The sequence below is a fragment of the Canis lupus genome, chromosome 7, assembly GCF_003254725.2.
Source record: "Canis lupus dingo isolate Sandy chromosome 7, ASM325472v2, whole genome shotgun sequence".
Taxonomy (NCBI): Eukaryota; Metazoa; Chordata; class Mammalia; order Carnivora; family Canidae; genus Canis; species Canis lupus.
The window spans coordinates 20,449,260-20,476,474 of NC_064249.1; the positions used below are offsets into that span (position 1 = coordinate 20,449,260).

At 49.1% G+C, this 27,215-nt stretch overlaps 2 protein-coding genes across 4 annotated transcripts in view; both read right to left on the minus strand.

Moving 5' to 3' along the window:
* Positions 1 to 282: 282 nt before the first annotated feature.
* Positions 283 to 16,654, minus strand: TOR3A (torsin family 3 member A). The gene is made up of 10 exons (XM_049112974.1): positions 16,604 to 16,654; positions 16,102 to 16,161; positions 15,026 to 15,163; positions 13,354 to 13,714; positions 12,753 to 13,241; positions 11,823 to 11,936; positions 10,940 to 11,205; positions 8,992 to 9,170; positions 1,642 to 1,766; positions 283 to 1,160 (listed from the first exon to the last, which is right to left on the minus strand). Exons 1-10 carry the CDS (start codon positions 16,652 to 16,654, stop codon positions 910 to 912), a joined length of 2,034 nt encoding a protein of 677 aa, XP_048968931.1. The 3' UTR covers positions 283 to 909.
* FAM20B (FAM20B glycosaminoglycan xylosylkinase) overlaps positions 16,245 to 27,215 on the minus strand; it is a 40,826-nt gene continuing 29,855 nt past the window's right edge. For all 3 annotated transcript variants that reach the window (XM_025430165.3, XM_025430164.3, XM_025430163.3), the window contains exons 5-8: positions 24,851 to 25,022; positions 24,249 to 24,440; positions 22,485 to 22,544; positions 16,245 to 20,129 (exon numbers count right to left, since the gene is read on the minus strand). In XM_025430165.3, coding sequence (XP_025285950.1) covers positions 19,898 to 20,129; positions 22,485 to 22,544; positions 24,249 to 24,440; positions 24,851 to 25,022 — 656 coding nt within the window. In that variant the 3' untranslated portion in view covers positions 16,245 to 19,897. The remainder of the gene's footprint in view (positions 20,130 to 22,484; positions 22,545 to 24,248; positions 24,441 to 24,850; positions 25,023 to 27,215) is intronic.

Consider the following 27,215-nt stretch of genomic DNA (forward strand, 5'->3'; position numbering starts at 1 on the left):
TACGTGGCCATTCAAACCTCAAAAATGACTTTGTTTTTAGAGCTGAGAGCCCGGGAGTGACGTTTTCACCTAAGAGCAATGTGCTGTGAAAGCCTCTTCACCCAGTTCAGCCGACTTCCCGAAGTCGAGTGAAGTGAACTAGCAGAGCAGGTGGTGACCCCATCAGCTCTGTGAGCGCCAGCGTGTACCCCTGTCCTGGCTCCGCTGTCAGTATGACCCCACTTTTGGAATTTCACTGAGTGAGCATGATTACCAGGTCTCAGTAAGAAAGCAAGCCGAGGGTTTTAGAAAAATACAAAATTTAATCCTTACATGTGACACAGCCGTGTCAAAGCCCCTAGCTTAAATTTTTCTTTTAAATCTACAAGAGAACAAGTCTTAACCTACACTGACCTGTGTATATATTCTTCCTCCACGTACCCTTTCTTCAGCCTGAGGCTCTTTGCTGATCTTCTGCTCACGGACAGAAGCTGCTCAGCTTCCCTTTGGCGACAACTTGAAGCTGACCCACCTGCCCTGCAAACCTGAGGTGCACAGCCTGCCACTCGTAAGCAGAACTGAATTTTCCCTTTCCTGTCAGCAAGGGTCCTCCAACCTCAGGCCTCACACCCAAGTCCAGGCATCTGCAAGCAAGAACTGAGATGCTAGTAAGTCCTTGGGATTTATCTTGCATGTGGTTTTCTCCAACCACCTGGCCCGCATTTTGGAATGTGGCTCTTTAAGGCACCAAGTGATTTAAAACATTGGCTCTGCTTCTGATTGAAGGCCTTCCTTTTTATACACCTTCTGTGTGTGACGGCTGGAGGCCACCCCGCCCCTCCTGCCCTCCTAGTCCCAGACAGTGCCCTGACAGGCCCCAGGGTCCTGTGAGCTGAAGGCAGGCAGCTTCAGGAAGTCTTCCTCTAGCCCTCAAGGCAGGAAGTAGTTAATTCTCTGGGAAATAGATTTGCAGCCCTGAGAAGAGAAGAGTTGTTCCTCCTTGGGGACATACACCATCATCTTGGCAATTTGATCCAGTGCCTCTTCTGTGTACAGGAGCTCCTGGCTCAGGAAAGCGTCACGTGCACACAGCCTCACATGGCGGTACTCCAGGGGCAGGAAGGGGACGAAGAAGTCAATCAGGTTCTCCTTGACAAGACAGCTATGGCCAAAGCCACTATCTGAAACCAAGACCAGAGTTACATGACGCCTACTGGGGCTGACCCCAGCTGGAGTTTTAAGGTGTCCCCAACCCTAAAGCCCGTGTCAAGAACTACCCAGCACTGTCTCCTGTGGGAAAGCGTGCCGTGGCTAACTGAGAACATGTGCTGTAGGTGAAGTGGGCCACTGGGACACTGACTGCAGGTTTACAGTTTTGTTCAACAGCAGAAGGTGGAGGCATGAACCACCGAGCTCACAGACGCTCTTGCTCAGGGGTCCACAGGCTTCACAGACCACTGCCTGGGTTTCCAGGGCTGGGGCAACTACCCTCAAAGCATTTCAGGAAAGGAGTTCAGCTCTCTCAGTCCTTCTCTTGTGTCTGCCTGGAGTTGACAACGAGCATATGGTGTGTCCTGCGTGTCTTGTCAACCTCAGAAGCCGACATTCCAACACAGACACGTCACCAGAGACTTGGCTTCTGTGTGGCCAGGAGCCGCTTACCTGTGGACTGCTCGATCTCGGCCCGAAGCCGGGGCACCAGGTGTTCCAATTTTATTTCTTCCCGGGACCCTCCGGCCTGAAGCAGATTCAGAACAGCCTCATTGACGATATTGCCGCCAAGGTTACTGAAAGAGACAAGGGCTTGTTAACAAATTTGATTTTTATATTTAGTGACACTGACCACTGAAGCCACTGCACAGGTGATGGGGCTTCTCCGGGAGATCTTGTCCGAATCCAAAGTCTGCACGGAAGATGCTGTTCTGTCTTGCGCCCTTTTGACACACACACGCGCGCACACACACATACACACACAGGCTGTGCTAGGTGCACGGAACACCGCAATGGTAGGATGTAGTTCTTTCCCTTGACTTCTGTGGGGAAGGAGAGGCTTGTGACTCCAGGACTGCAAAGCAGCCACTACGGTAGGAGCACCTAAGGCCCAAGGAGAAGACTCAAGAGGGAGGATGAGGCTTCTGAGCGCAGCTGGGCAGCCTGTGTGTCCCGGCAGGGATGACTAGGAGGCCTGAAGGCAGGTGCAGGCCCGTGGGCTGTGAGGAGGCCTCTGTGCCACATACACAGGAGTTAGCTTACGGGCCACAGAGAACCACTGAAGGGGTTTGAACTTGGCAGAGTACGGGTGGAGTGACCCTCATTCTAGGGCCGCAGGGGTTGGACCGAAGAGGCGTGGAATGGGTACAGAAAGCAGATCAGGGAGCTTTTGGCAACAGTCCATTTTGAGAGGTAGAAGGATTTAAGAATTGGTTTAGGAGGCCCAACTGCCAGGACCCTGTGACTGATGGATGGGAGAAGCAAGGGAAAAGAAGTCCTCGAGGCACACAGCATTTCTTGTGAGCTGCCCCCAGCTGCTGACAAGTGGTGGGAACGTAGAAGGGTGCTGATGAAAGCTTGGATCTACACACACGAGTGTGTTATGCCGCCCACAACCTCTCTAGGGGCTGTGATGTCATTAGGCCACTGGAATTATGAGGCCAAAGCATAAGAGTGAGGACTGGGTTAGAGAGATGAAAGAAAACGAAGACGAGAAGAAATCAGGGCTGCCTTGCTTGGTTTCTTGGTTGTGAGTTCAAGTCCTAGGTAGGGTGTAGAGGTGACTTAAATAAATAAAACTTAAAAAAAAAAAGAGAGAGCCACCCCCAAGGGAAGCTGGGAGGAAGAGGTGGAAACCTGGGGCTGGCAGCACTTCCTCTGTGCTCCTCAGAGGGAGGGAGTAGCCCCATTCCCTCCTCAGGAAGCTCTGGCTAGCTGACACCTGCAGGTACGTAATCCATTTACCTGCTTGTTTAGCACATGTGTGTGTCCTGTGTGCCAGGCTCTGTGCGAGGCTCCAGGACACAGGAACTGAGTGGTTCTCTCCCTGCCTCCGCCAATGGATGAACCAGGACTGCCTGGTGCTCCAGTGCATGCCTCCCTCCCCTAGGTGCCTGTGTGCCCCTCATGTTCCCAGGGGACCGGAGTCCCAGCAGGAGAGTCCAGGAGGGACAAGTTCAGCCAGACTGCCCCTGACACCTGCATGTAGGGAAGCTGCTGCCCCACATGCCACGAGTGACCACAGTTACATCAGCTGAGGCAAGAGCCGTCCCCTGCCAAGGGATTGCCCCATCTTGCATTCCCCAAGGGAGGCATGGGCAGGTGCACCTGTGGATGGGCTGGAGGGCAGGCATCCGGGGAGAGGAGTGGGATGCACACATTCAGCCCCAGGACAGTGCGCTGCAGTGTTTAGCACAGTGCATATCCGGTGCTCAATAAACATGGATTAAACAAACCGACTCCTCTGTCTATACTGTTTCCATCTCCCTTCTCAATTTCTCCTCCATAGCCTGTGTCGTCTTCATCTTTGTGAGGGGTGGCTCTTATCTCCCCCACCAAGACACCGGGATTGCTCCTTTAGAGAGATGTGGCTTTCCCGGAGCACCTCCGTTCTCCATATCCTCCCAGGTCACCAGCTGCCTAGGTGTCTGAAGTACCTCTGGAGACCAGCAGTCCCCTGGCTCTGGAACAGGACATGTCCTCTTCCAGCCTTTAGCCCTAACATCCCAAACGAAGGGGACTTCAAAGGCCTCTCCAGAACTCTTAAACCCTAAACCTAATTTGCCAAGTCTTTCTTAAAAGAACAGATATAAACACCCAATTATTAATCAGAGCCTCAGTGTCTTCATTTGTAAAATAAGAGAATTGGACCAGACCCCTTAGGTCACCTTAAATTCAGTGGTCAAAAAATACATATTTTGGGGCACCTGGGTGGCTCAGTTGGTTAAGTGTCTGCCTTCGGCTCAGGTCATGATCCAGGGTCCTGGGATAGAGCTCTATGTGGGGCTCCCTGCTCAGTGGGAAGTCTGCTTCTCCCTCTGCCTTTGCCCCTTCCCACCAGCTTGTGCTTTCTCTTTTTCTCTCAAATAAATAAAATCTTAACCAAATACACATTTCTATAAGCATCTTCCACATGCTGGGGTACAAGGCCTTTATTTTATTTATTTTTATTTTTTATTTTTTTCTTAATTTTTTTACAAGGCCTTTGATTCCATGAACAATTTACATTTTGTTTTTTCTCTCAATTCTTCAGAACTCTTTCTATTCTTTCCCTGATATCAGCCCAAAGAGAACAGACATTATTTACCCTTTCCCTTTACTGCTTCACTGAGAAGAGGACAAGAGCTCTGATCTCCAGAGTTCCAAGACCCCCTCCAAGAACATTTTTTTTTTTTTTAAGATTTTATTTATTCAGAGAGACAGAGACACAGGCAGAGGGGGAAGCAGGCTCCATGCAGGGAGCCCGATGTGCGACTTGATCCCTGGACTCCAGGATCACACTCTGAGCTGAAGGCAGATGCTCAACCGCTGAGCCACCCAGGCGTCCCCAAGAACATTCTCTACTTGGCAGAAACAGATAAAAGTCATCAGCGTTAGTGTAGGCCCTCGACCTACTGCCCAGGATACCCTGCTTCAGCTGCTGCCTCCTCCCTCCTGCCATCACATGCCACCACCATGGCAGCAGGACTGCAGAGCCACTAGCACCCTACTTCAAGCAGCAGGTTTAGGAGTTTTTTCGGGAATGGACTGCTGGCCTTCAACTAATGGGACTTGTTCCCACCAACAGTTCAAATTAGCTGTGTTTTTCTTTCAAACATAAGAGTCCTCAGCACACGGGTGAGGCCACTGTAGAAATCAAGCCCGGAGACTGAACTACTGTCTTCCCCGACCCATCCCTAGAATACAGATGGTCACCAATTTAGGATTTTTCTACTTTACAATGGTACAAAAGCAGTAAGCATTCAAAAGAAATCTTTTAAGTTTTGATTTTTTCCTGAGCTAGTCTGATCCTTCCTCATGATGCTGGGCAGCAGCAGGCAGCCACGCCATCACAAGGGTCAACAACTGATACCCTTACACCATTCTGCACTCACACAACCATGCTGTTTCTGTCAGTACGACGTTCTATCAATTACATGTGACAGTCAACATTTTGTTATAAGGCAGGCTTTGTGTTAGATGATTTTGCCCAACTGTAGGCTAATGTGTGTGTTGTGAGCACTGGAGCCTAGGCTAAGCTATAGTGTTTGGTGGGTTAGCCGTGTTAAAATACATTTTCAACTTACAACGTGCTTATTGGGCCATAATCCCCCTGCAAACGGGAAGATCTGTACCCAGAAACCTTCAGGACTTACAAGTAACTGCTCTCTGCATGCTGGATGGGATGGCGCTGAGCCACGTGGTCTGCCTGGCTGACCCGAGGGCTCTGGGTGGTGGGCACCCGGGCCTGTCAAAGACCACTGACTCTCCAAGGCCGGCACAGTGGAGGACACATCCTCATGTCCTTGTCACAGGTGCACATCTTCCCCAGAGGCTGGCGTGGCCTTTCCATCCCCCACTGAGCACAGGCCCACAGGACGTCTTTTCCCCTGGTGGCTCCCTCCCCAGCCTCCTGTCCATTCACTGGTGACAACCCTGCCTCAGACAGTGCATGAAGGCCAGGTCACTGGGGGAAAGGCAGGGTTAGAGGGGACTAGGACACTGCCCGCAGGTCAATGACTAAAATACCACAAAGGCAAACGTTTGCCTAGAGACTACAAGGTCACCCGGGTCGCATTAGGAAATGCTGGCACAGGCAGGGGTGAGGGTTTTCGAGCTGAGAACCCAGTGGGAAATCAGTGCCCTGGCACTGCAGCTCAAGTTGGGGAAAGGTCAGCTTCTCTCTGCTTGTCTTTTCAAATCACCTCGGGGGCACCCCCTCCCTGATGCTGAGCTCCTACACGGCCAGTAAGCACACACAAATCCCAGCAGGGAGTCTCAACTGGTTCCATCTTGTCTTGTGGGTTCACAATGACACAAGATCTGCCTCCACTCCTTGCTCCTCGACATGTTCCAGACATGTCCAAGCGAGGGGAAAATCCAGACTCCCTATCTTTCCACCTTCACAGGGTGCACACAAAACTGAAGCAAAGTCCCTACCAGCAGGGACAGGCCTGTCACCAGTGAGAAGGGGGCTGCGGGCAGAGGAGCAATTGATTACTCTTCCACTCTGAGGAAGAAGTGGCTTGTGAAGCATTTTGGGCTGGGCCAACAGGAAGGCAAACTTGACTTCTAACAGACCTTGGGCAGGACTTTCCCATTTGAAGCCACCACAAAAAGACAGGATTGAACAAGCTGATTTCTCAATCCACTTTTTACAAAGCCATTGCCAGAGCTTACAGACATGTATATGCAAACATATGCAAATGTTTGCAAATGTACGCAAAACTGAAATACTGTATAATGGTTAAGTGACGAGTCCTGCATGGTCAGGGTGCAGATCTCAGCACAGGTGTGAAAGTATAAGTGTTTCATTCAACACATCATACCCTGGATTTTAAGCCAGTGACTTTGACTTCCTCTTGTGATCAGAGGAGAAACAGACCTACCAAGGCTGGAGAAAGAACCGGCCATGCTGGACTTAGTGGGACACTATCATCCAACTGGGTCTACCTTGGGAATTTTCAAGGACAGTTTGTACTTAATTTTCAACAAATGTGCTGCTTTGAAAACTTAATGCCCTTTTAAGAAAGGACTCACAGTATATGAATTATATTCTATATTACAAAACCACAATAATCAAAATAGTATGGTATTGGCTTAAAAACAGACACATAGGGCAGCCCCCTTAGCTCAGTGGTTTAGCGCCGCCTTCAGCCCAGGGCGTGATCCTGGAGTCCTGGGATCGAGTCCCACATCAGGCTCCCTGCATGGAGCTTGCTTCTCCCTCTGCCTGTGTCTCTGTCTCCCTCTCTGTGTCTCTCATGAATAAATAAATAAAAAATCTTAAAAAAAAAAAAAGACACATAAATCAGTGGAACAAAATAGCCCAGAAATAAACCCATGCATAAATGGTCAATTAATTTGTGACAAAGGAGCCAAGAATATACAACAGGGAAAGGATGGTTTCTTTAATAAATGGTATTGGTAAAACTGAACACCCACATACAAAAGAATGAAACTGAATGACCACCTCACACCATGCACAAAAATTAACTCAAAATTGAGATGCCTGGGTGGCTCAGCGGTTGAGCATCTGCCTTCAGTTCAGGGCATGATCCCAGGGCATGATCCCAGGGCATGATCGGCTCCTGCATTGGGCTCCCTGCCAGGAGCCTGCTTCTCTCTCTGCTCTGTCTCTGTCTCTCTCATGAACAAGTAAGTAAAGTCTTTAACAAACAAACAAAAACAAACCTCAAAATGGATTAGACTTGAATGTGAGAGCTGAAACCATAAAACTCTTCAGAATTAGGCAGTAAGCTTTCTGACATCAGTCTTGGCAATGATTTTTTGGATTTGACACCAAAAGCAAAAATAAGCCACGGGATCACATCAAACTAAAAAGTTCTGCATAGCAAAGGAAACCAACAAAACGAAAAGGTAACCTACTGAATGGGAGGAAATATTTGCAAATCATGGATAGATCCTCTATTCAGAGGATCCGAATAGACATAAAGGAGACATATAGACGGCCAACAGGTAGATGAAAAGATGCTGAACATCACTCCCCATCAGGGAAATGCAAATCAAAACCACAATAAGATACCATGTTAGAATGGCTATAACCAAAAAGATAGGAAGTAACAAGTGTTATTGAGGATGTGGAGGAAAGAAAGGGAACCCTTGTGCATGGGTGGTGGGAATGCAAACTAGTGCAGCCACTGTGGAAAACACTGTGGAGGCTCCTCACAAAGCTAAAGGTAGAATTACCATATGATCCAGCAGTTCCACTTCTGGGGATTTATCCAAGATAACGAAAATATTCAAAAAGATATACGTGCCCCTATGTTCACTGTAGCATTTTTGACACTAGCCCAAATATGGGAACCATCTAAATGCCTACTGATGAATGGAAACGAAAATGTGCTACACACACACACACACACACACGGGTATTTCATAAAGTTCCATAAAACAATGAAATCTTGCCATTTGCAACAACTACCTTGAGGGGGTCATGCTAAGTCAGTCAGAGAAAGACAAATTCCGTATGATCTCACTCATACTTGGAATCTTACAACAACGATGATGACCCAAGCTCACAGATACAGAGAACAGATTGCTGGTTGCCAGAGGCCGGTGGCGATAAATAACGAGTAAGTCGGGGGATGTAGAGCACAGCCTGGCGACCGTAGTTAATAATGCCGCATGGTATATTTGAAAGCTGCTAAGAGAGTAGATCTTGAAAGTTCTTATCACAGGAAAAAAGCTGTGTAATTATGTATGATGATGGGTGTTAACCAGACTTACTGCAATCATTTCATAATACGTGACTTACGTATTGACTCACGTACCACACCTGAAACTGATGCTGTGTGTCAATCATACATCAAAAGAAAAGACAAAAAAAACCCTCAAGTGCCCTTCTAAGAGGGGATTCCTAGTGTGTGAATGGTCCCTCCCTGGGGGGGGGGGGCGGGGCGGGGCTATGCACCCTAGGGAGTATGAAGGGAGCCTCAGCACTTAAGACAGACATGGAGAGGGGGGAGGATAGATGACGGACAGCTGCTCTCCTCAGGTGGTCTGTCTGCGATGGGGCAGGGGAGGGGTGGGAGGCAGAGTCCTTCCAAGGGCCTTGGCGGTAGGATCAGGGCAGGACCCCAGAGACCTCCGGCTCCCCACCGCTGCTACCACCCAAGCAATGAGGCTTGTGTTTTCTGTACTGGAGCCTGTGTTGGGTTTCTCTTGTGAAAGAGGGTCTGCGGCCTGGGAATGCGTGGAAGCCCTCCTCGTCAGCTGACTTCCAGGTCACAGCTGGCATACCTGGACAGAGCGTTCCCCTGCCCCTTCCCCAGCCCTCCGGACTACTGTTCCTGACCTCACCTGAGAAAAAGAAAGATGGTTTTCCGGGACTTAGCCCTGTGGTTCTCGGGAGCCTGGTGTTCCAGGTGTGGCCGGAGGACCTCCAGCAGTCCTGGATGCAGCTTCTCGGCTTCATCGAAAATGAACAGGGTCTGGTGGCAGCGCTCCTGCGTCTTCTTGATCTGAGTCGTTAGCTGCTCCTGCAGGGAATACAGGGAACAGGGGAAGCTCATTCCCACCCTCCAGCCCTGAGGGCCCTGGCTGGGCATCTGGAATGGATCACCTGGGGTCCTATCTGAGGACTATCAATCCAGACCTCTGGGGGTGGGCCTAGGGCTCACATCTGTAATGAGCTTCCAGGGTGATTCTCATGCACCCTGAGGTTTGTGGAGAGGAAGAGGGCTTGGCTGGCCTTGGAAACAGGCCCCAGCCTTAGCTGTGCTCCCTGCCATTCCAGATGAGGTCCCATCCCAAAACAAACGTCCAATCACCCTCCCTAGGGGTAGGAGTCAGGCTCTAATATAGGGGAGGTAGGCAGAGCAGGTGCAAGTGCCTGGACGTGGCACAGTCCCCCGTCTGGAACTCCCAGGAGCAGAGTGCTCCCTAGCACCCGGGCTAGGCTGAGATCTCAGGGGAGAAGCCTGGGTGAGACCTGTCTGGGACTTGGCTAACTGGCACCTGGGGTACCCCACCCCAAGCAAGATCGCTGAAAGCTCTCAGCTGAACACATGCCGCTCTGCCGGCTTCGCCAGGAGAACAGGGCCAGCTCCTGTGCCAGGCGTGGGTGTCAGCAGAGAACACACTCTAGCCACCTCTAACCTTCCTGATTCTGACCCAAATGTGTGTGTGTATGAGAAGATGTGCAGCGGTGAGAGACAGCGTGCACACGTCAGTTCTCACAGCGGGGCAGCTGAGATCCACAGCAGTTCTGCACAAAGCCAGTCTGTTCTAACTGGGCAGGCCTGGCTGACTAGTCGCCAGCCACCAGCCCTGAGGACGCTTCACCCAAACTCTGCCCTCCCACACCGCGCGGCGGCTGCCAGGTGACTCAGGCAGTCTCTATCCTCGGGGGCTTACGTCATCTTCCTGGGTTAATGCACCACGGACAGTGGGCCCGCAAGCCAAAGAGAGATGTGTTGACCTCTGTCCCACTGCAATGGGGCTTTGGTCATCGTCTGGCTTATTTGAAATACTATGTCTCTGAATGGAAGGAACCCAAAATAGCAGAGGCGGCAAGGACAATTTTTGTTCATCTACTTGTTGGTCACTTGGAGAAGACATGGAAAACCTTACATGCTATGGCTTCCTTTAAAAAAACAAACAAACAAACAAAAACCACAGGATATGGGCACCCGGGTGGCTCAGTCCATTAAGCATCTGACTCTTGATCACAGCTCCACACCCAGTGTGAAGCCTGCTTAAGATTCTCCCCCTCTCCCTCCCTCTCACCCCCCACCTCCACCTCAAAGCAGAATATGCAACTTTTTCACTAACATTAATCACAATGATATAAAACTTGAAGGAAGCACACCAAAATGCTAACCGTGGTTGTGTCTGTGTGTGGCGATAATGATCAGGTTTTTGCTTTTCTCTGTTCTACATTTCCTGCAACATTACCACTACTTCTGGAAGGGACAACTAATGCGTGGATTTTCTGTTTAAGCTTCGTCTGGTCTCAAGCACAGCCGGTAAGGAGACAGAGCCCAAGACACGTGGTGTTTGAATGTGAATCTTTCCTCCCACATGTGAAGGCCCTCATCTCTGTGGAGTGGGTGTCTCTGAGGGTTACAGGTCCCATCACAAGGGCCACCAATCCCTATGCCCACGTTTCTCTGAGGCCACTTCCTGGCAGGGCAGGGCTGATTTCAAGGCTTTCCCTCCAGTGCCAGAAGCCCACAACTCGGGTTGTTGGAGCCTCTTTCCAGCCCCAGTTGTGCCGGCAAAGCTCCCCAGCACTGGCCGGCCTCACCTTGTACAGGTCCACGTACTTCGGGTGAGGAAAGTGGAAGGTGGCAATGAACATCTTGACACAGTCACTCCTCTGCCCGTCCCGGTACAGGTTCTCTGCCAGCAACCGCGCCACGAAGTTCTTGCCTGTGCCAGACCAGCCGTGGAAGGACAGTGCCAGGGCCTTGTCTGGCCGGGGCAGCTCCAGGTAGCCCTTCACTGCGGTCAGGACCAGCTCCCGGGCCAGATGCTGGCCGTGCAGTCGTATGCTCAGGTCCGATTCTAGGCCTAGCAGCCGGGAAGAGGGAGCCACGGTGAGGTGCATACAAGTGCCATCCCCACAACCAGGCTCAGCAACGGCTGAGAGACCGGGTACCTCTGAACATCTCTGGGTGGAAGGGGGCGGGGGGGGGGGGGCGGTCACCTATTCAAACTGCCTGGCCTCAGAATAAGAAACCACTGGGCAGACCTTGCAGCCTGGAGGGATTCAAAGGCTCCTTTGGAAGATCGGATTTAGGCAGAGAAGGGAATCACCTTTTCCAAGGGTCCTGAAGACACCCCAGAATGGTTGGCAGAATCCTGCCTGGAGAAGGAACCCCATTCCCCCGGCCCATGAAGGTGCTCCCACCCAGATGTTTCAGGACCCCCCAACTGCTTTGTGGGGATCCCCTCACACAAATACATTCAATTCAGCAAACACCTGTCGAGGACAGCGAGTGTGTTCCAAGTCCTCTGCTAGCCCCTCCTTCCTTCCAGCTATGAGGTTACAGGGCTTGGAAACGGGGGCTCCGGGAGCCACAGTGGGGCACGGAGGATGTGCTGTCGGCTATGGGCAGGATGATGCAAAGTCCCTTGCACCCTGGCAGTGCCCCTGGCCCCAGCCTTAGGGCCACGCAAGGTCCAACCTGTGAAGTTGTTGGAGATCCTGCAGTCCTCACTGTCGCAGCAATCCTGGAAGCTGCAGTACCACGAGGTCAGGATGGCCAGGTACTGCTGGCCCAACAGGGGAAGGCTCCAGCCTGGAAAGGTGGGAGCTGTGAGACCGGGACGGAGCCTAGAGCCTCGGGGAAGGTGGACACTGTCTCCCTGCAACCAAGCTGAGCAGTTCTTGTCCTTGTCCTCCCTCCAGCGCCACTCCTCCCTGCTCTTCCCTGGGCCTTCCTCACACCTTGCGGGGGAATGGGCAGGAGTGGGCACCCCCAACTTTGAGTTGGGAGATGGCCCTTGTTAGGAGTGCAGCTCCCTCAAAGGTTCAACTTACTCCACTAATGTGCCTCAAGCCCTGCGCCACAAGCCCCAGGCCCGCCCACGAGTTTGCGGTCCGGCAGGGAGGCAAACAGCAGCTGGTGATGGTCCTTCCTCCTACTTGCTCTGACTTCCAAGACCACGTGACCACAGACACCCCCGGGGCCTCGCCGTTCTTTCGTCAAACGCCAATGTGAGTACCCTCGGCGTTAGCAAAAGAAACGCAACACCACAAAAGCCACTGGGATTTAGAAATCTTCCGATGTAAATGAAAGATGTTCCCGGCGCCCCGCAGGACTGCATCCCCCAGCACGAGGGCCCTAGAATCATCCCCACGGGCTGCGAGGAGCCTCCGGGGTCGCCTGGTCCTTGGCAGCGAGGCGACGCCCCGCCCGCCCGCCCCGCGCGTCAGGGACAGGCTGCGGGCCTCCCGGCGCGGCTCGGCCTCCCGGCTGCGGGGGCGCTGGGGTCGCGTCCTCCAAGCCGAGCAGCCGGCGCGGAAGGGCAGGCCCGGCTGGGGCTCGGGGAGGTGTGGGCCGTCCGGGGCCTCCCCCGCCCCCCCCCCCGCGGAGCCCGGCGGCCGCTCTCACCCGGGGGCGCCTCCGCGTCGCGCTCGCAGTCGTCGGGCCACACGCGGCAGCGCAGGAGCGCCCAGTAGCGCCGGGACAGGGCGGCGGCCGCCCTCAGCTGCTCGCGCAGGCCCCGGAGCGGCTCCCGGGCCCCGTCCGGCGGGCTCGCGTCGTCGCGGGCTCCCGGGGCGCCGGGCCGCGGCAGGAGCAGCAGCAGCAGCAGCAGCGGCAGCGGCAGCGGCGGCCGCAAGGGGCGTGGGCGCAGGGGGGGTGGGCGCGGCATGGCTCTCGGCGCTCCCGGGCCCGGGCCGGGGTGGGCGCCGCCGCCGCCGCCGCCGCCGCGGGAAGCGAGGCCCAGGCCCGCCCCGAGCCCGCCCCGAGCCCGCCCCGAGGCCGCTCGCAGGCGCCGCCCAGCGCCGGGGCTCGCTTCCGGACGCGCGCTCGTGCGCGGAGCGGGCGGTCGCCGGGAGGGAGCAGCCGGGCCGCCGAGCGCCCCTCCCGCAGCCGCCGCTTCCCCCCGGCCCAGCGGGGCGGGCAGCGGCGTGACGGCGGGCGGCGGGCGGCGGGCGGCGGGCGGCGGCCGGGAGGGGCCCCGGGGCGGGGGCGGGGGCGGGGGCGGGGCTGCGGGACAGCGCCCGGAAGGCCGGAGCCGAGTGCGGCCGGGCGCCCGCCCCGAGCGCCGTCTGCCCCACAGCGGCCTGCCGCGCGCTCGGCACACCCGGAGGGGCTCGGGGCAGTTTTCCAGATCCTGAGGGACCTCCCCGTGGGGCCGTGGGGCCGTGGGGCCGGACTGTGGCGCGGGCGCGGGGGCTCCGGGCAGGGCGCTGCGGACAGTGAGACCGGGCGCGCCGGGCCTCAGCACCCTCGGGCGGGGGCCGGGGCGGGGGCGGGGCCGGGGCCGCGTCCGCCCGACGCTCCCACAGCAGCAGGAGGCGGGTCGGCACGTGTCGGGACGTGGTGCGGCGAAGCCTCGCAGGAGGTCCCTTCACCGGCACCGCCCCAGGCCGTGGAGCAGGTCACAGGGAACACACTTTTGTGCTTATTCGGGACCAGAAAACACGGACTCCTATTCCGTGAAGGGGCGCGATCGGCAGCCCAGCATAGCGATTCAGACTCCTGCGTCTTCTCCGTGTGGCCTCGGCCTTATCTGCCCCACGCCCGCCCGACTCCCCACCCGCCCGATGGCCTAATAAAGCAGCCCCTCGACGGGGGCTGAGGGTTAATGAGCTCGTTCAGTTACATGCTGATTTTTATTATTATTGTTTTAAGGATTTTATTCATTTATTCATGAGACACAGAAAGAGAGGGAGAGGCAGAGGGAGAAGCAGGCTCCACGCAGGGAGCCCGACGCGGGACTCGATCTCGGGACCCCAGGATCATGCCTGGGCCCAAGGCAGGCGCTAAACCGCTGAGCCACCTGGGGATCCCCCCATGATTTTTATTATATACGCCCCCTACCCTGGATAAGGCTCTGGATGGTCTACACAGGCTTAACTGACTTATAGTAGCGATGCTTACAAGTGAATCTATGGTGATCAAACTAATAGTAACACTAGTTTCTTTTAAAACCCCAAGTTTAGGTAAAACTTTACAAGTTTTACTCTTAACTTTCATGTAGGACTAACTGCTAATTTCTGCAGTGTTCTGATCTGAATTTCTTAGGATTTAGTGGTAAATAAAGTAGGTAGCTGGAAAAATCTTGGACATTTTGATTTCAAGAAGACGCTTTCTGGGCAGCCCTGGCGGCGCAGCAGTTTAGCGCAGCCTGCTAAACCCGGGATCCAGTCCCGCGTCGGGCTGCCTGCATGGAGCCTGCTTCTCCCTCTGCCTGTGTCTCTGCCTCTGAATGAATGAATGAATGAATAAATAAATAATAAATAAATAAAAATATTAAGAAAACGCTTTCTTTTCCTAAGGGTAAACTTTTTTTTTTTTTTTTTGCCATTGTCAGTTCCACATAGAAACAATAGATCCAAAAACCAGTTTTTAGACAAGCCTCTGGGTTTCAATAAACTGCTAACCTTTCATTCTCAGGGCTTGGGTTCTATGTCGAGGAGCAAGATCTCACAGGTGATGGCGACCTCTAGAGGCCGTTGTGAGAACTATCCGCCGTCACCCCGATTGCTTAGCAAGTAAACTCCTCTTGGTGCTACTCACGTGTGTGGTCGAGGGACGAGTAGCATTGATATCACCCAGGAGCTTGTTAGAAACGCAGAATCTCTGGCCTCAAACCTACTCAATCAAAATCTGCATTTTAACAAAGTCTAAGAGAAAACGGGCACACACACCCATACCAAGGTCATCGAAATGGCACCAGGCTTTGCCACAGATAGCTTCCCGACCTGCTGGAGGCAGTCAACTCTGTCCTGAAAACAGCCTTTGTGTAAAGTCAAACCTTTATCTCCAATTAAACTTGGCATGTTAAAAGCAAACTGAAAATATAAAAGCAATGTTCCACAGCTCATCTATACACTAGAGGCTCCTTTAACGTTTACACTAAGGAGCAACCGAAACACCACTCTGGACGCTCCAGACGGGGCACATCTGATGAAAAGCTTCCCAGGGTTTCCCATAGCCCGACGCGCTCAAACAGGGTACAGGCCCCGGAGGCCGTGTGCTATGGAAGTCCGGCCTCTGCACACACGTCAGGCCCACATCACCCTCCCCTTCCTCAATGTAGGTTCTGCCTCCCGCTCGCTCGCCCTCCTGACCCCGGAGGATGATTCGTTTCTGCTTTTTATTTCTACTGTGACTCATTTATATCATCTGACACACTTGGTTCCCTTGTGTGGGGACTGTCAGTTCTCTGAGGGGACTCCAGGCCCCACTGTTTACTCAGGTCTGAATACTTCATGAACCCTCCCTATTCCCAGCTACCTTTTTCAAGCTTTAATACCAGTCTTTCGGATAATATGCTTGAGAAGTGAACAACGCCTGACTCGCACCTGGGGAAAGGTCAGAAGTGGTCAGTCAGCGAAGAACATGTCCTAGGCGCAGCCTTCCACTGGCATCCATGTGCACGTGACAAAAAGCGTCAACAAAAATGTGACAAACCAAGTAAAAACTTAAATCCGCTTTGTTATCTAGTTGAGGTTTATGATGTTGGATTTCTATTTCAAAACTTAAAAATGTGGCTCTCCTAAGAATAATAATCAGGGCCCTGGTCTCCTCCATGTCTTTAAGGTACTGTGCTGACAAGTTCTTCACCATTTGTAATTCTTTACTTCTAAAGAAGCTGCAAGAATGGGCTGAATTACTAGGTATACAAAAAGCTCCGAAGAATTATCCAATGTAAACTTCTAGAGTCACAACCTGGGATAGGCCTTTTGAAGACTAGTGAGGCAGTGTAAAGGTCTTCCCCATCAGATACCGTGAAGCGATCCTTATGGAAGTTGAAGTAGGTGCAGAAGATGTCCTCCTTTTCTGTCCCCTAAAAACACAGGAAATTTGGAACAGAAAACACCAAAAACCGCTTCAAAGAAGGGGAAAAAGGAATAAAAGATGATACACCAATACTTATTAAAATCTTTATTCGTTTTCTTTTTTTTTCTTTTTCAGAATTGAAACCCACAGAACACATTAGAAATTTAGGTGCGTTGTCTGTCCCATTTGGTGTCTTACCAAGCCCAACCCCTAGTTGTGCAACAGCTCTGAGAGGAAATCCTTGGCAGATCAAAACAGAGGGTAGTGACTCCTATACCATCCTTTTCAGCAAATAAATTAGCTTCCTGGTCAATTACTCCCAGCTCTCTGCACCCCCCCTTACATTTTGTGTTTGTAACACCTTCGTTCCTTAAAAGCTTGTGGCAGTGGAGTACCCGGCCCCTGCCCCTTCAACCCGGAGTCGAGGCCTCAAAGGGAGAAAAACTGGCCTTCCCCTGGACAACACTTTCACAACGTCGCTCACTCCCGTGCCAAGCCATGGCTGGCTCACCAGAGCTACCCAGCAGCTGCCTGCTGGATGGTCCTTATGTCACTTGGGGCCACTCTCAGAGACTGAGGAAAGACCCTTTCACTAGCTTCAAGTTCTTCAGCAACATAAGTCAGTGTTTCCCTGTGTCAAAATAAATACATTTTTTTTTCTCGCTACAATACATATATGACTATATACATCCATAAGCCTTTACTCATGTTTCCTGAAGCTCAAGCTCACAAGGTAACTCCTATCAGACAGCTCACCGACAGATGCTGTTTTCTTGCCATTGAGGTGTGGTCATTTACTGGTCAAATAAGAATACAGGGACCATGGAGAATGAATGCTGAAGGAATACGGTGGGTGCAAAGGAAAAAGCCAGAAGTTTTTTTTTTTTAAGGAAAAGAAAAGATGAATTTCCTTGGAAGAACGTGTTCAGGTGACACTGAAAAACTGCCATGTGTAGGATTCATCTTTCCTCAAATAATATGCAATGGATGTACCTGAATTCTTCCATTTCCTCCTTAAATTTCATTTGATATATTTAGTCCTGAGTGCAACAGGGAGAAATGTCTTATTACTATATTACTGAACAATACTCTGAGCAAACCACAGATCCTGTCTATTAATTTGTTTTGCACAGAAAATTATTTACACCCAAACCCACAATATAGCCTCGTATTAAAGAACAATTTAGAATAAAACTTCTATATCCATATTTCCCCATTTAAACTCTGGAATAAACGTATTTAAGAAGTGGGAGGAGTAAGGAAATGGTAGTCAGTTCTGATTTTGTTCATTTGATACTATTAAAATGTGTCCACATCTACCTCTAGATGTTGGCTAGGCACACCCACCCTAGGGCTGACCAGGAACCCCTCAGTGACTTGAGTATCTTAGTGCTACAGAATCCACAAAGAGGACACAGTGACAAAACTTTAAAAGAAAGATACCTGCTTCTGTTTCTCAAACAGATTTTGGTTTTCTTGCATTTTAGAGCTATCAGCTTATGGTTGTTTTTTTTCCAAGATATGCCTACACATACCTTCCAAGTTTAATCCAATCCCGATCAGAACATAAATCTATGTCCTAAGAGTCCTGTCACAGCAGCACCCTATTGATATATGACTTTAACCACAAGAGAGCTGAACATTCACCTCTTACGGTCATGAATTTTGAAAAAGTAGGAAAGAGAATGAAATTATACAGTTTCTGCCCTGTTTTGAAAGAAAGGATGTGACATTTTCATAGCGACTTTCCCTCCTGCTTTTTTCCTTAGCAGTACCTCTGCCTTCCACGTTGTGAAAGAAGTTCCCAGTCTGAGAACCATTCTCACTCATTTCACTGCGGCATCCCGTATGTCTGCGAGAATACTAGCCCACCCTTTGGTTTCACTCACGTTTCTTCAGGCGAGTGTGCTGGCCTCATGCCCGCTGTCTCCCGCTGGCCAGCTTCCTGACACTCTGGGGGGAGCACAAAACACGGTATTTTCAAGCTCAACTGTGAATTTTACACAGTAAATGGCCTTAAAATTGGAATCTGAAGCCTCCTTTTATTAACACAGTTTCAGTGTTTTGTGCTAATACCTGTCTTAAATTCAACAACTTTTTTTTTAATCACTCAGCCCATTTTTGCAGATGTCTCAAAATGTAGAGTACAAAAGCATCCTGACCTTATACTGTTGTTAAGAGTTACAGGTTACTCAGCTGTCTTTCAATGTGAAAATATTAGGATATAAATTCTAAGCTGTTTTCGAAAGGGTGGCTGCCCCAAACTGCTCTCCAATGGCTGGATTAAATCGCTCCCCGATACTGTTTAAATATTAGTCTCTGCTCGGCAGAAGTGCAAGGCTGGACCGGCATCCAGACAGGATGCAGGAGAGGTGCGCCCGGGGAGGGGGCACACTGGGCCTGTTGTCCTCAGACCCTATATTGCACTGCAGCTGCTCCTAGGTCCCAGCCGCACTGGTGGAACACAGAATGAGTCTGGGCCTTAGCCTCCTGGAACCTTCGAGTGCCACCTGGACGGGGACAATAGTGCCACACCGCCGGCTCAGAACACCCATCGAAATTAAGTGATAAAGTTAGGGTTTGACGTAAATCAAAATCTTAAGGCTCTTCCTGGTAACCTCCTTCATTTTAAGGCTCAGAAAGCTTAAAATCTTTGTTCCCAGTTTTCTGCATGGCCCGTATCACAAGACAGGTGGAGCCACCAGCAGATTGGAGCATGCTCAGCTGAGGGAGCAATGGCACAGGCAGGACTGCCGATCTCTCCGTCTCTGATGTCTCCATCTCTCGGGAGCAGCCACTTCAGCGACCAAATGCCTTAAAGGCTGAGGTGGAAATTCATTGCAGATGAGAAATCAGGATGGCAGCGGTCACAGGCAACTTAACTCTTATTCAAGGCATTATTAGCTCAATTTGCTTTAATTCAGAAAGGATTTGGCTGCTTTGGCCAAGAGGGAAAAATAACCTCTCCATGAGAGAATCCTGCTTAGACGATTTGGGGGCTGATTTGGATACAACTATGTGAATGCAGATCTTAGGTTCAAGTCATGTTTGCTTTTCCACACCTGCAAACTCAGATATGGGGGGTGGGAGGGTACTCCAGTTCTGGTTCTGTCTCTTCCTCTCTCCTCCAAGATATCCTGAAAAGCACTACCAGCCAATCACTTAAAAGCCCAGCACCTTTTCTGATTTTGTCTTTCCCACTAATTCTATTCTAAAGATATCCCTTCCAACAGAACAAGCTATTTTGGCTCAAGTGAATGCCAGGTTTTACCTGCTGCCACTCATCAGGAGGCAGTAAAATTCCCAACTGGACTAGTCCTGGTTAAAAAAGGACTCAAGAGATTGCCAAAGGTTTTCAGGAGATCCATAGGTGTGGAGAAAGGACTAGAAGGATGAACTCCAACTACATACTCCAGAACCAGTCCCAGTATTAACTACCCAAATGTCACACCTCTATCTGTCCTGTGGCAGGCGAGTCAGGGCCGACTGACCAGGAGGCCCCCCACAGGACGGGCCAACACCGAGAAGTCAGGGAGTTCGGTGGGAACGCTCTTGGGGTCGGAAACCCATAGTCTTTGCTTTAGTTTCTCCTACAGAAATCACCAAAAGAATCCAAGGCCACCCTGTCCCCTATCACCAGAGCTTCCTGCTGGCCGTTTCCAATCCATCTCAAACCATTTGGAAGTGATTGTGCTGTTTTTCTAGCTTTGTAAAAAGTAGTTTCACTTATTTTGTGTTGCGAATTACAAGTGGGAAAGAGGCATCCTGTCTTCTACCAGCACAGTGTCCGCCCCAAACTGATCAGTGCACTGCTTCACGGTGGCCAGGACGCTCAGGAGCCGCTGGTCCACAGCGTCCAGGTGAGGCTCAGACAGCACAGGGGAGATGGGGTCATGGGCCATGGCAGATTTTAAGGCAGACTTCAGCACACCGTTCTTTAGGTAGTTCAGTCTGTTCCATGTAGAAACCCGAATGCTGGAAGAAGAAGTTTTAAGGGAGATTACATGAAACCTCATACTATCAAAAGTTTAAAGCCTACTTGGCAGGCAGAAGTCAAGAAATAATAATGTAAAATGTTTCAACTAAAAAAACAAACAAAAAAACCCAAACTTTTTCCGAAGTACCTCTACATTATGAATAAGTCACATTACCACACTTTGATATTTTTTCTACGTAAATAACAGATATATGCAAAGTTTTACACATGTTCATTCCAATGTGTTAAATAAATTAGTAACAGGAAAAATGTGAAACAATCTGCCTGTTCAACTACTGGGAAATGGTTCAATTTATGGCTTATCCGTTCAAGGGAATACCATGCAAAACTGTTATCAAAATTTAGTGACTTGAAAAATGCCCGTGATATAATTAATATTGGGTTGGGGAGAAAGCTGGAGGAGCAAGTTTTACTCCAAATCTGTGGGGAAAGAAAATGTGTGTATACGTACAAACACACCTATATATAAACACGTACACACGATTTTTTTTTTCATACACATGATTAAAACGAAGTCACCGCAATGTAAGTGACCCTTACATTACCCTTACATCTTAATAGGTAATTTTAACTTTGCTTTTGTGCTTCTGAATTTATAAAATCCCTACCATTAATATAATAATTAAATTATAAGTATTCTACTCACTTCCTCTGGGTAATGTGGGAATTACTAGGTATACACAAAAGTGTGACTCTGCAAGAGGCAGCCTGTCCTCTATCTATTTAAAAAGGAAGAGTGATCTGTGGACAAAGCATGCCAGGCACAGCGGCAGTACAATTTTGCTATTCTAAAGAACACAACAAATGCCCAGAGCATCAGAGCTCCCCCTGTGTGACTAAGGCATCACTTGTTTGCCTCTCAGCCCCAGATTCACTCTCCATATATGCGCTGCTATAACGGGGAGAATTCCTCGAAGCATCTCTCCCATCAAGCTTTCTCAGTGGAAGGCCACTGGGTAATACTGCAGAAGGAAGAGGCTCTCCAGACCCTTCTGGCTGCTGCACAAGTGGGTCAGTAGCTGGGGAGAGGGTATCATCAAAGAGCGCTGTGCCCTGGCCACATTCCCAGAATAAGCAGGCCCTCCTGACATGGAAACCTGAGCCCCAAGGGCCACCTGCCCTTGCTGGCACCCTTTGCAGGCCCACAAATGTGCCTTGTCTGCAGCCCAGACTGTTTCTCCTGAGCAGTCCCACCCCTCTGTTACACCAGGACTCCAGTTGTAATTCATCGCCTGAACCTGCACCCCAGATGGCTGCTTCCTGCTCGCCCCGTGCCTGCAAACCAGCCAACTTCTCTGCTGTCCGGTGGACTGAACTATCCTTCTCCACTGAGGTCCAAACCCTAGTCTTGCAATCAGAGGGCTTGCTTCCAAGTTTGTCCTTCCTTGGGTACTCTCCGTTGGCCCTAAAAAGATTCCTTTTATAGTTACTCTCACACCAGAGCTTCTTTATACTAAACTTTCCCATTTAACCTACCACATCTTTTCTATCTTCTGACTGGATCAGATTGATAACACTGACCATTACCATAAAAACATCTTCTTTCAAAGACATGGTTTTGGATTTGCCATACCACTGCCTCCTATTAACGAGAACAATTAAGGGTTGCTTCAGTCAACATTTCTGCACAATTCTGTACTGCTGCTATTAAAAAAAAAAGAAGAGAAGAGAAACAGTCCAGTTGCCAGGAGGGGCAGTCATATGGGATCTGAGTGTCTCTGGTGGTTAACCAGTAGGAGTGGTGCTCCTGGATTCCCGTAGCTGTGTAGCTGAGCTGAGTGAGGTGCAAGCAGCTAATTCTTAATGCTCCTCCTCCAGATTTACATGAGCAATACTGCTCTGAGAGGGAAATCTTTGGAGCCTGGTTTTTATCTCATTTTGATTTACCTTTTCATTTATTTTCTAAGACAGATTTTAAAAAGATAAATTACTAAATGCCTATGAAAAAGTCTTATTTTGGTTTACACAACTTCAAATTGAGATATACAAACCACAGGTGGTGTGTGTTGGGGAACAAGAGGACTTCAGACCTCAAGAAACACAGTACAAGATGCCAGGGACTGCAGACTGTACCAGATTTCTGGTGGTGAGGGGATAGGACTGTATTCTCATATTAGAACAAACATGAACATGTATTACTGAATAAGACTGAAAATTTCTATTTGTACAATATTTGAAATGAATTTTGAACTCCAGGGGTTCTAGGTTGGAAACGTGTGAAAAGCACTTGCTCAGGTATTAGGAAGTTTTAAGGGCAAGGAAACGGATATACTGTTACTTGAGCCTGGAAAGGAAAATGATACAGGAAAATGTATTTGATGTGCATAACTTACATGCAACACTGATAGAGGGGGGCAAGGATGCTTCTCTCATCCAGTGATGGGTTCCCAAAGCTGAAAAATTACATTAAAACTTAGTGAATTAGTTAGTGGCATCAGTTGCCTTCTTAGCATCAAAGCACAAGCAAATTCTCTAAGAAGACCCAAATGTGATCCTAGATAATTTCATGCTCCCACGGCTCAAATCGCTTAAATTAAAAATAAACGGGGCATGACTGATTAGACACAAGGTTCCCAACAGTCTGTACAGCGGTATCAAACAACAAATGCCCTCATTTACAAGGCTCCAGTCTCCCGCCAGCTACAGCAAGGTGATGAAGCATAACCACATAACACAGTGTGGAGCCCATGGACTAAAGGGGGGACCCGAAGACCTGAAGGTTTTCTGAGGCAGAGGGGAAGAGAAATGCAGGATATTAACTTGGTTTCCACAAACACACACAGATGGTCGTCCCTCGTGACAAGAAGTTACCCTTGTTCTACTTCAAAATCACCAATCAGAAAAGAGTAGGAATATCCTATTCCATCAACGAAGTATGTGGCTAGATTCAAACTGGATAAACGGCTCACAGGGGCTGAGAAAACACTGATTCAAAGCATATGTAAAAGTGATCTTAGCCGTAATTCAGAGTTACACAAGGAGAACTGCACTGGGAAAAAGCTCCACTTTCTACTCCTCTCCTGGAAGCTCACCTTCATAGCTGGAAGGTCTGGGAGCCCTGGGTACAGTGCAGGCCCTCAAGCAATAAGTGGCAAAGACAGTGCACATGATTGTTAAACAAAAAAGTTCATTTTTGTAAGTCAAGGTAAAGATTTTTCAGGAACATGTGCAACACTGTACCTCTCCTAGCGCCTTCATCATCTTGAAAACTCTTCCTGCGTTTTTGCAGGTGTCTGCCCCTTTCCCAGAGCACGAGGCACAGGGAGCTCAGTATAATACGATGGTGCCATCAGCAAGGGCCACTCAGGCATTCTTTGCGAAGGACCCAGGTCCCAACTTACTTTCAGCAACCAACGTTAGTGGTAGTGACCTAGAGCCTGGACAGTTCTGGGCTCCAAGGAAGTATTCTATTTAGCAAACAATTAAATGTAACTAAGTATGGTACTGAATTGGGTGCCTCAGAGAATGCAAAGGGCAAACTGGAAATGTAATATACTCTTCAAAAAGGTCACGCTTAAAAAAATTAGGGACCATCCATTTATTCAAAATAAGGAAGATTGTCTTAAGATAAAAGTAACTTGCTTTTTTATATCAAAAGGAACTTCTCTTCTCATGATTGCAATAAGTCTGGGCCTCAATGCCATAAACATAGCAAAACATCCTATCAAACAAATTAGTTTTTTAAATTGCATGAACCTTTGGATAGAATCAATTTAACAGGAATTAAACTTCATGTTTTATTAAATATGTATCTCTCAAGGTTCTAAACATCATAGTCAAGGAAGGATGACACAAGTAGCAACACATCAAAGACGACTTTGGCATATCCAGCTGTCTGTGTTGAGAATCACGGAGTCTTTGACTCCTTGGGAAAAAAACCCACTTCGTTTTTTAAAATCCTCAGATCCCTGAGGCTGGAGGGCATATGAACCCTGAATGGGATGGAAGCATGGGCGCCAAAAGCAAAGACCCTTACCAGAAACGGGAAGGGCACCTTCTGTCAACTGTGTTCTCAATGTTTCCCGGGATACCCTAGAAAACGTCCTCCTTGTATACACAGAAAGCCCTAACTGACAAGGATAGTCCTGTGGTCCTACCTTTTGGCATTATCAAGAAGGATGAGCATACTAGCGCCTTCATCATCTTGAAAACTCTCATAGTGATGGCGGTCAGCATTGCCAATCAGGTAATCAAAGACAGCGGTGTCAATGATATCCAAGAGGCGGGGTCCAGAATCATATGGGGATGTTTTCTTCACAGCATCGCAGTAGCTCTCATCGTACTCCCACCTGAAGGCAAGGAGCACCACAGGGTTACTGAGTGAGTGCCAGCACTGTGCTTGGCGCTGTTTTTTGTTTTGTTTTGTTTTCAGAGTGAGAGAGAGAGAGAGGGAGAGAAAATGCAAGCAGGAGAGGGGGGCAGAGGGAGAGAGACTCCACAGTCAGCAGAGAGCCTGACGTGGAGCTCAATTTCACAATCCTGAGATCATGACCTGAGTGGAAACTGAGAGTTGGAGGCTTAACTGATTGCACCCTCCAGGCACCCCTGTACCTGGCTCTGTTTTAAACACAGAGACGTTCATGCCTGACAGGTTTGCCCCAAACCCCTAACTCTGTGGACAAAGCCTCTGGCTCCTACTCAGGCTTGGCAGCTGGCTAGGCCTGGGACAGAACAAGGCGGAGCCCACAGAAGCAATTACCTGGCCAGTTTGCCCTCTCGGTAAGTCCTGCCCCATGGGTGTCGGTGTTTCTGCAGAGGCCACACATCTGGGAGCCAAAGTGTGACAGATCCTTCCATCGTGTCTCCATCAGCACAAGCTGGCTCTGTTTCCCGGCAGTAATAACACTTCCCGTAGAAACAAGTATTATTTCCTACAGGAGAGAAAGGAGCCAAATACACTTAAGGCAAAAAGAAGACTCTACGTACTCCCTAATGATGTAGAAAGGAGCAGCTAAGTTGAACAGATACTGTGAAAACAATGATCCTGAATATTTAAACATCCATTTATTTTCTATACAGGTAATAAAAAAGGACATGGTGAAAAAAATGTCAAAAGGCACGAAGGGGATATCTATGAAAGTATCCTTGCACTTTGTCCCTGCTACCCAGTCCCTCTCCCAGGAGTAAAGTGGTGTCATGGAGATCTTTCTGAATTCACTTTAAGTAAAGTCATGCCCTCTCCTCTTCTGTCAGGGCTGACACTGGCCAGGGTGCCCAGAGGAGGGAGAGTGGACCTATATGGAGCAGACTATGGGCTGGGAATTTGGGTGCTTGGGGGTGGGGGTAGGGTATCAAGCATGTAAATAAACACACTGAGGATAATGGGAACCAGGTTTCTCACAGATGGAGAAGGGAGATTAACATAAAGAGAGAAAGCCAGAATAAATATTATGGTATTGATTTAGAACTGGAGCTACTAGTCTGAACAGAGATATAGAAAAAGATACAGGTGTGTGTGTGTGTGTGTGTGTGTGTGTGTGTGTGTATACAGCTATCCTACCTCTGTCCCTAAAGGGAGCCTGGAAACAATGGCAATCAGGTAGTAATGGTAGTACACACCTAGCACTCACATATTAGTTTCTTTTTTTTTTTTTTTTTAAAGATTTTATTTCTTTATTCATGAGAGAGAGAATGGCAGAGACATAGGCAGAGGGAGAAGCAGGCTCCATGCAGAGAGCCTGATGCGGGACTCGATCCCAGGTCTCCAGGATCACGCCCTGGGCCAAAGGCGGTGCTAAACCACTGAACCACCTGGGCTGCCCCACATATTAGTTTCTATTTTTTTTTTCACATATTAGTTTCTAATGATCATTTTACTACTATATTAAAAGAACCCAGGGCTCTTTGGAGAAACAGGTGACTCTAGGGCTTGGTCAGAGAAAGTACAAGATGAGCCTGGGTCATAATGCTATGCCACATGTAAGGAAGCACTGAGAGAATGATGGGGACACTCCAAATGACATATAAGACAGTTTGTGCGAGTTCCCGCTAGTCAAATCTGGGACAGTTTGAGCATCAAAATAAATAATAGCAAATCATAACTCCAAGTAAATCAAGAGTCTGAGAGTTTATATGATATAAACAAACAAATAACTAAGTAAATGTGGGTCACAGTGGAGAGTTTTCCCCTTTAACAGAAAGGCAACTATAAAGTCTAGAAGGAATGATAAAATTAGCAAATAACGACTTGACAACTATCACAGTAGTAATTGATTTAGGCAAGAGCTATCAATGAATGCTAAAACTGGCAGGGTAAAGTTTGATGAAGGTGGAATATTTACATAGTTCTAGACTATCTCACTACAAAGTACTCAATTAATAAAATACTTATTAATTCAACACTGAAGAAATCTTGCAGATACCTACCAACTTAATCATGGGATAAAAGTTAACATCATCAATAATGGGAACACGCCAATATATCTACGTCATGTGCCTCCTGATAGGATGTACCCAGAAGATGACAACAGTACTGCTCTGGCATTCCTGCCAACATTTTTAAGTCATGAGGAAATGTCAGACAAACTCAAATGAAGAGATACTCTATAAAGTACCTGACCTGTACTCTTACCAAGTGTCACGGTCAAAAAAAATAAGGAGAGTGAGGATTTGTTCCAGACCAACAGAGGCTAAAATGACATGACAAGTAACCCAACTGGGATCCTAGACTGAACTCTTGACTTAATACAGGACATTACAGGGGCAAGTGGCAAATCTGAATAGGGTCTATGGGGCAGATGCTGCACCAATGTTCGTCTCTTGCTGTTGATGACTGAACGTGGTTGTAGAAGAGAGGCTCCTCTACATTCACTGATGTAGTATTCATGTCTGCACACTATTCTCAAATGGTTCAAAAGTGTTAACAATTAAGGAATCCAGGGGACTCTGGACCATCTCTGTAACTTACATCAAAAAGGACTATCCTCCCTGTGTATGAGCTCTTATAAATTGAGAAGACCAGTGGCAGAGCTGAAAATGAATAAAGGATACACAAACACAGGCAAAAGAAAATACAAATGGCTCCTTAATAAAAAAATTGCTGCATGTGAAATAGACAAAAGTTT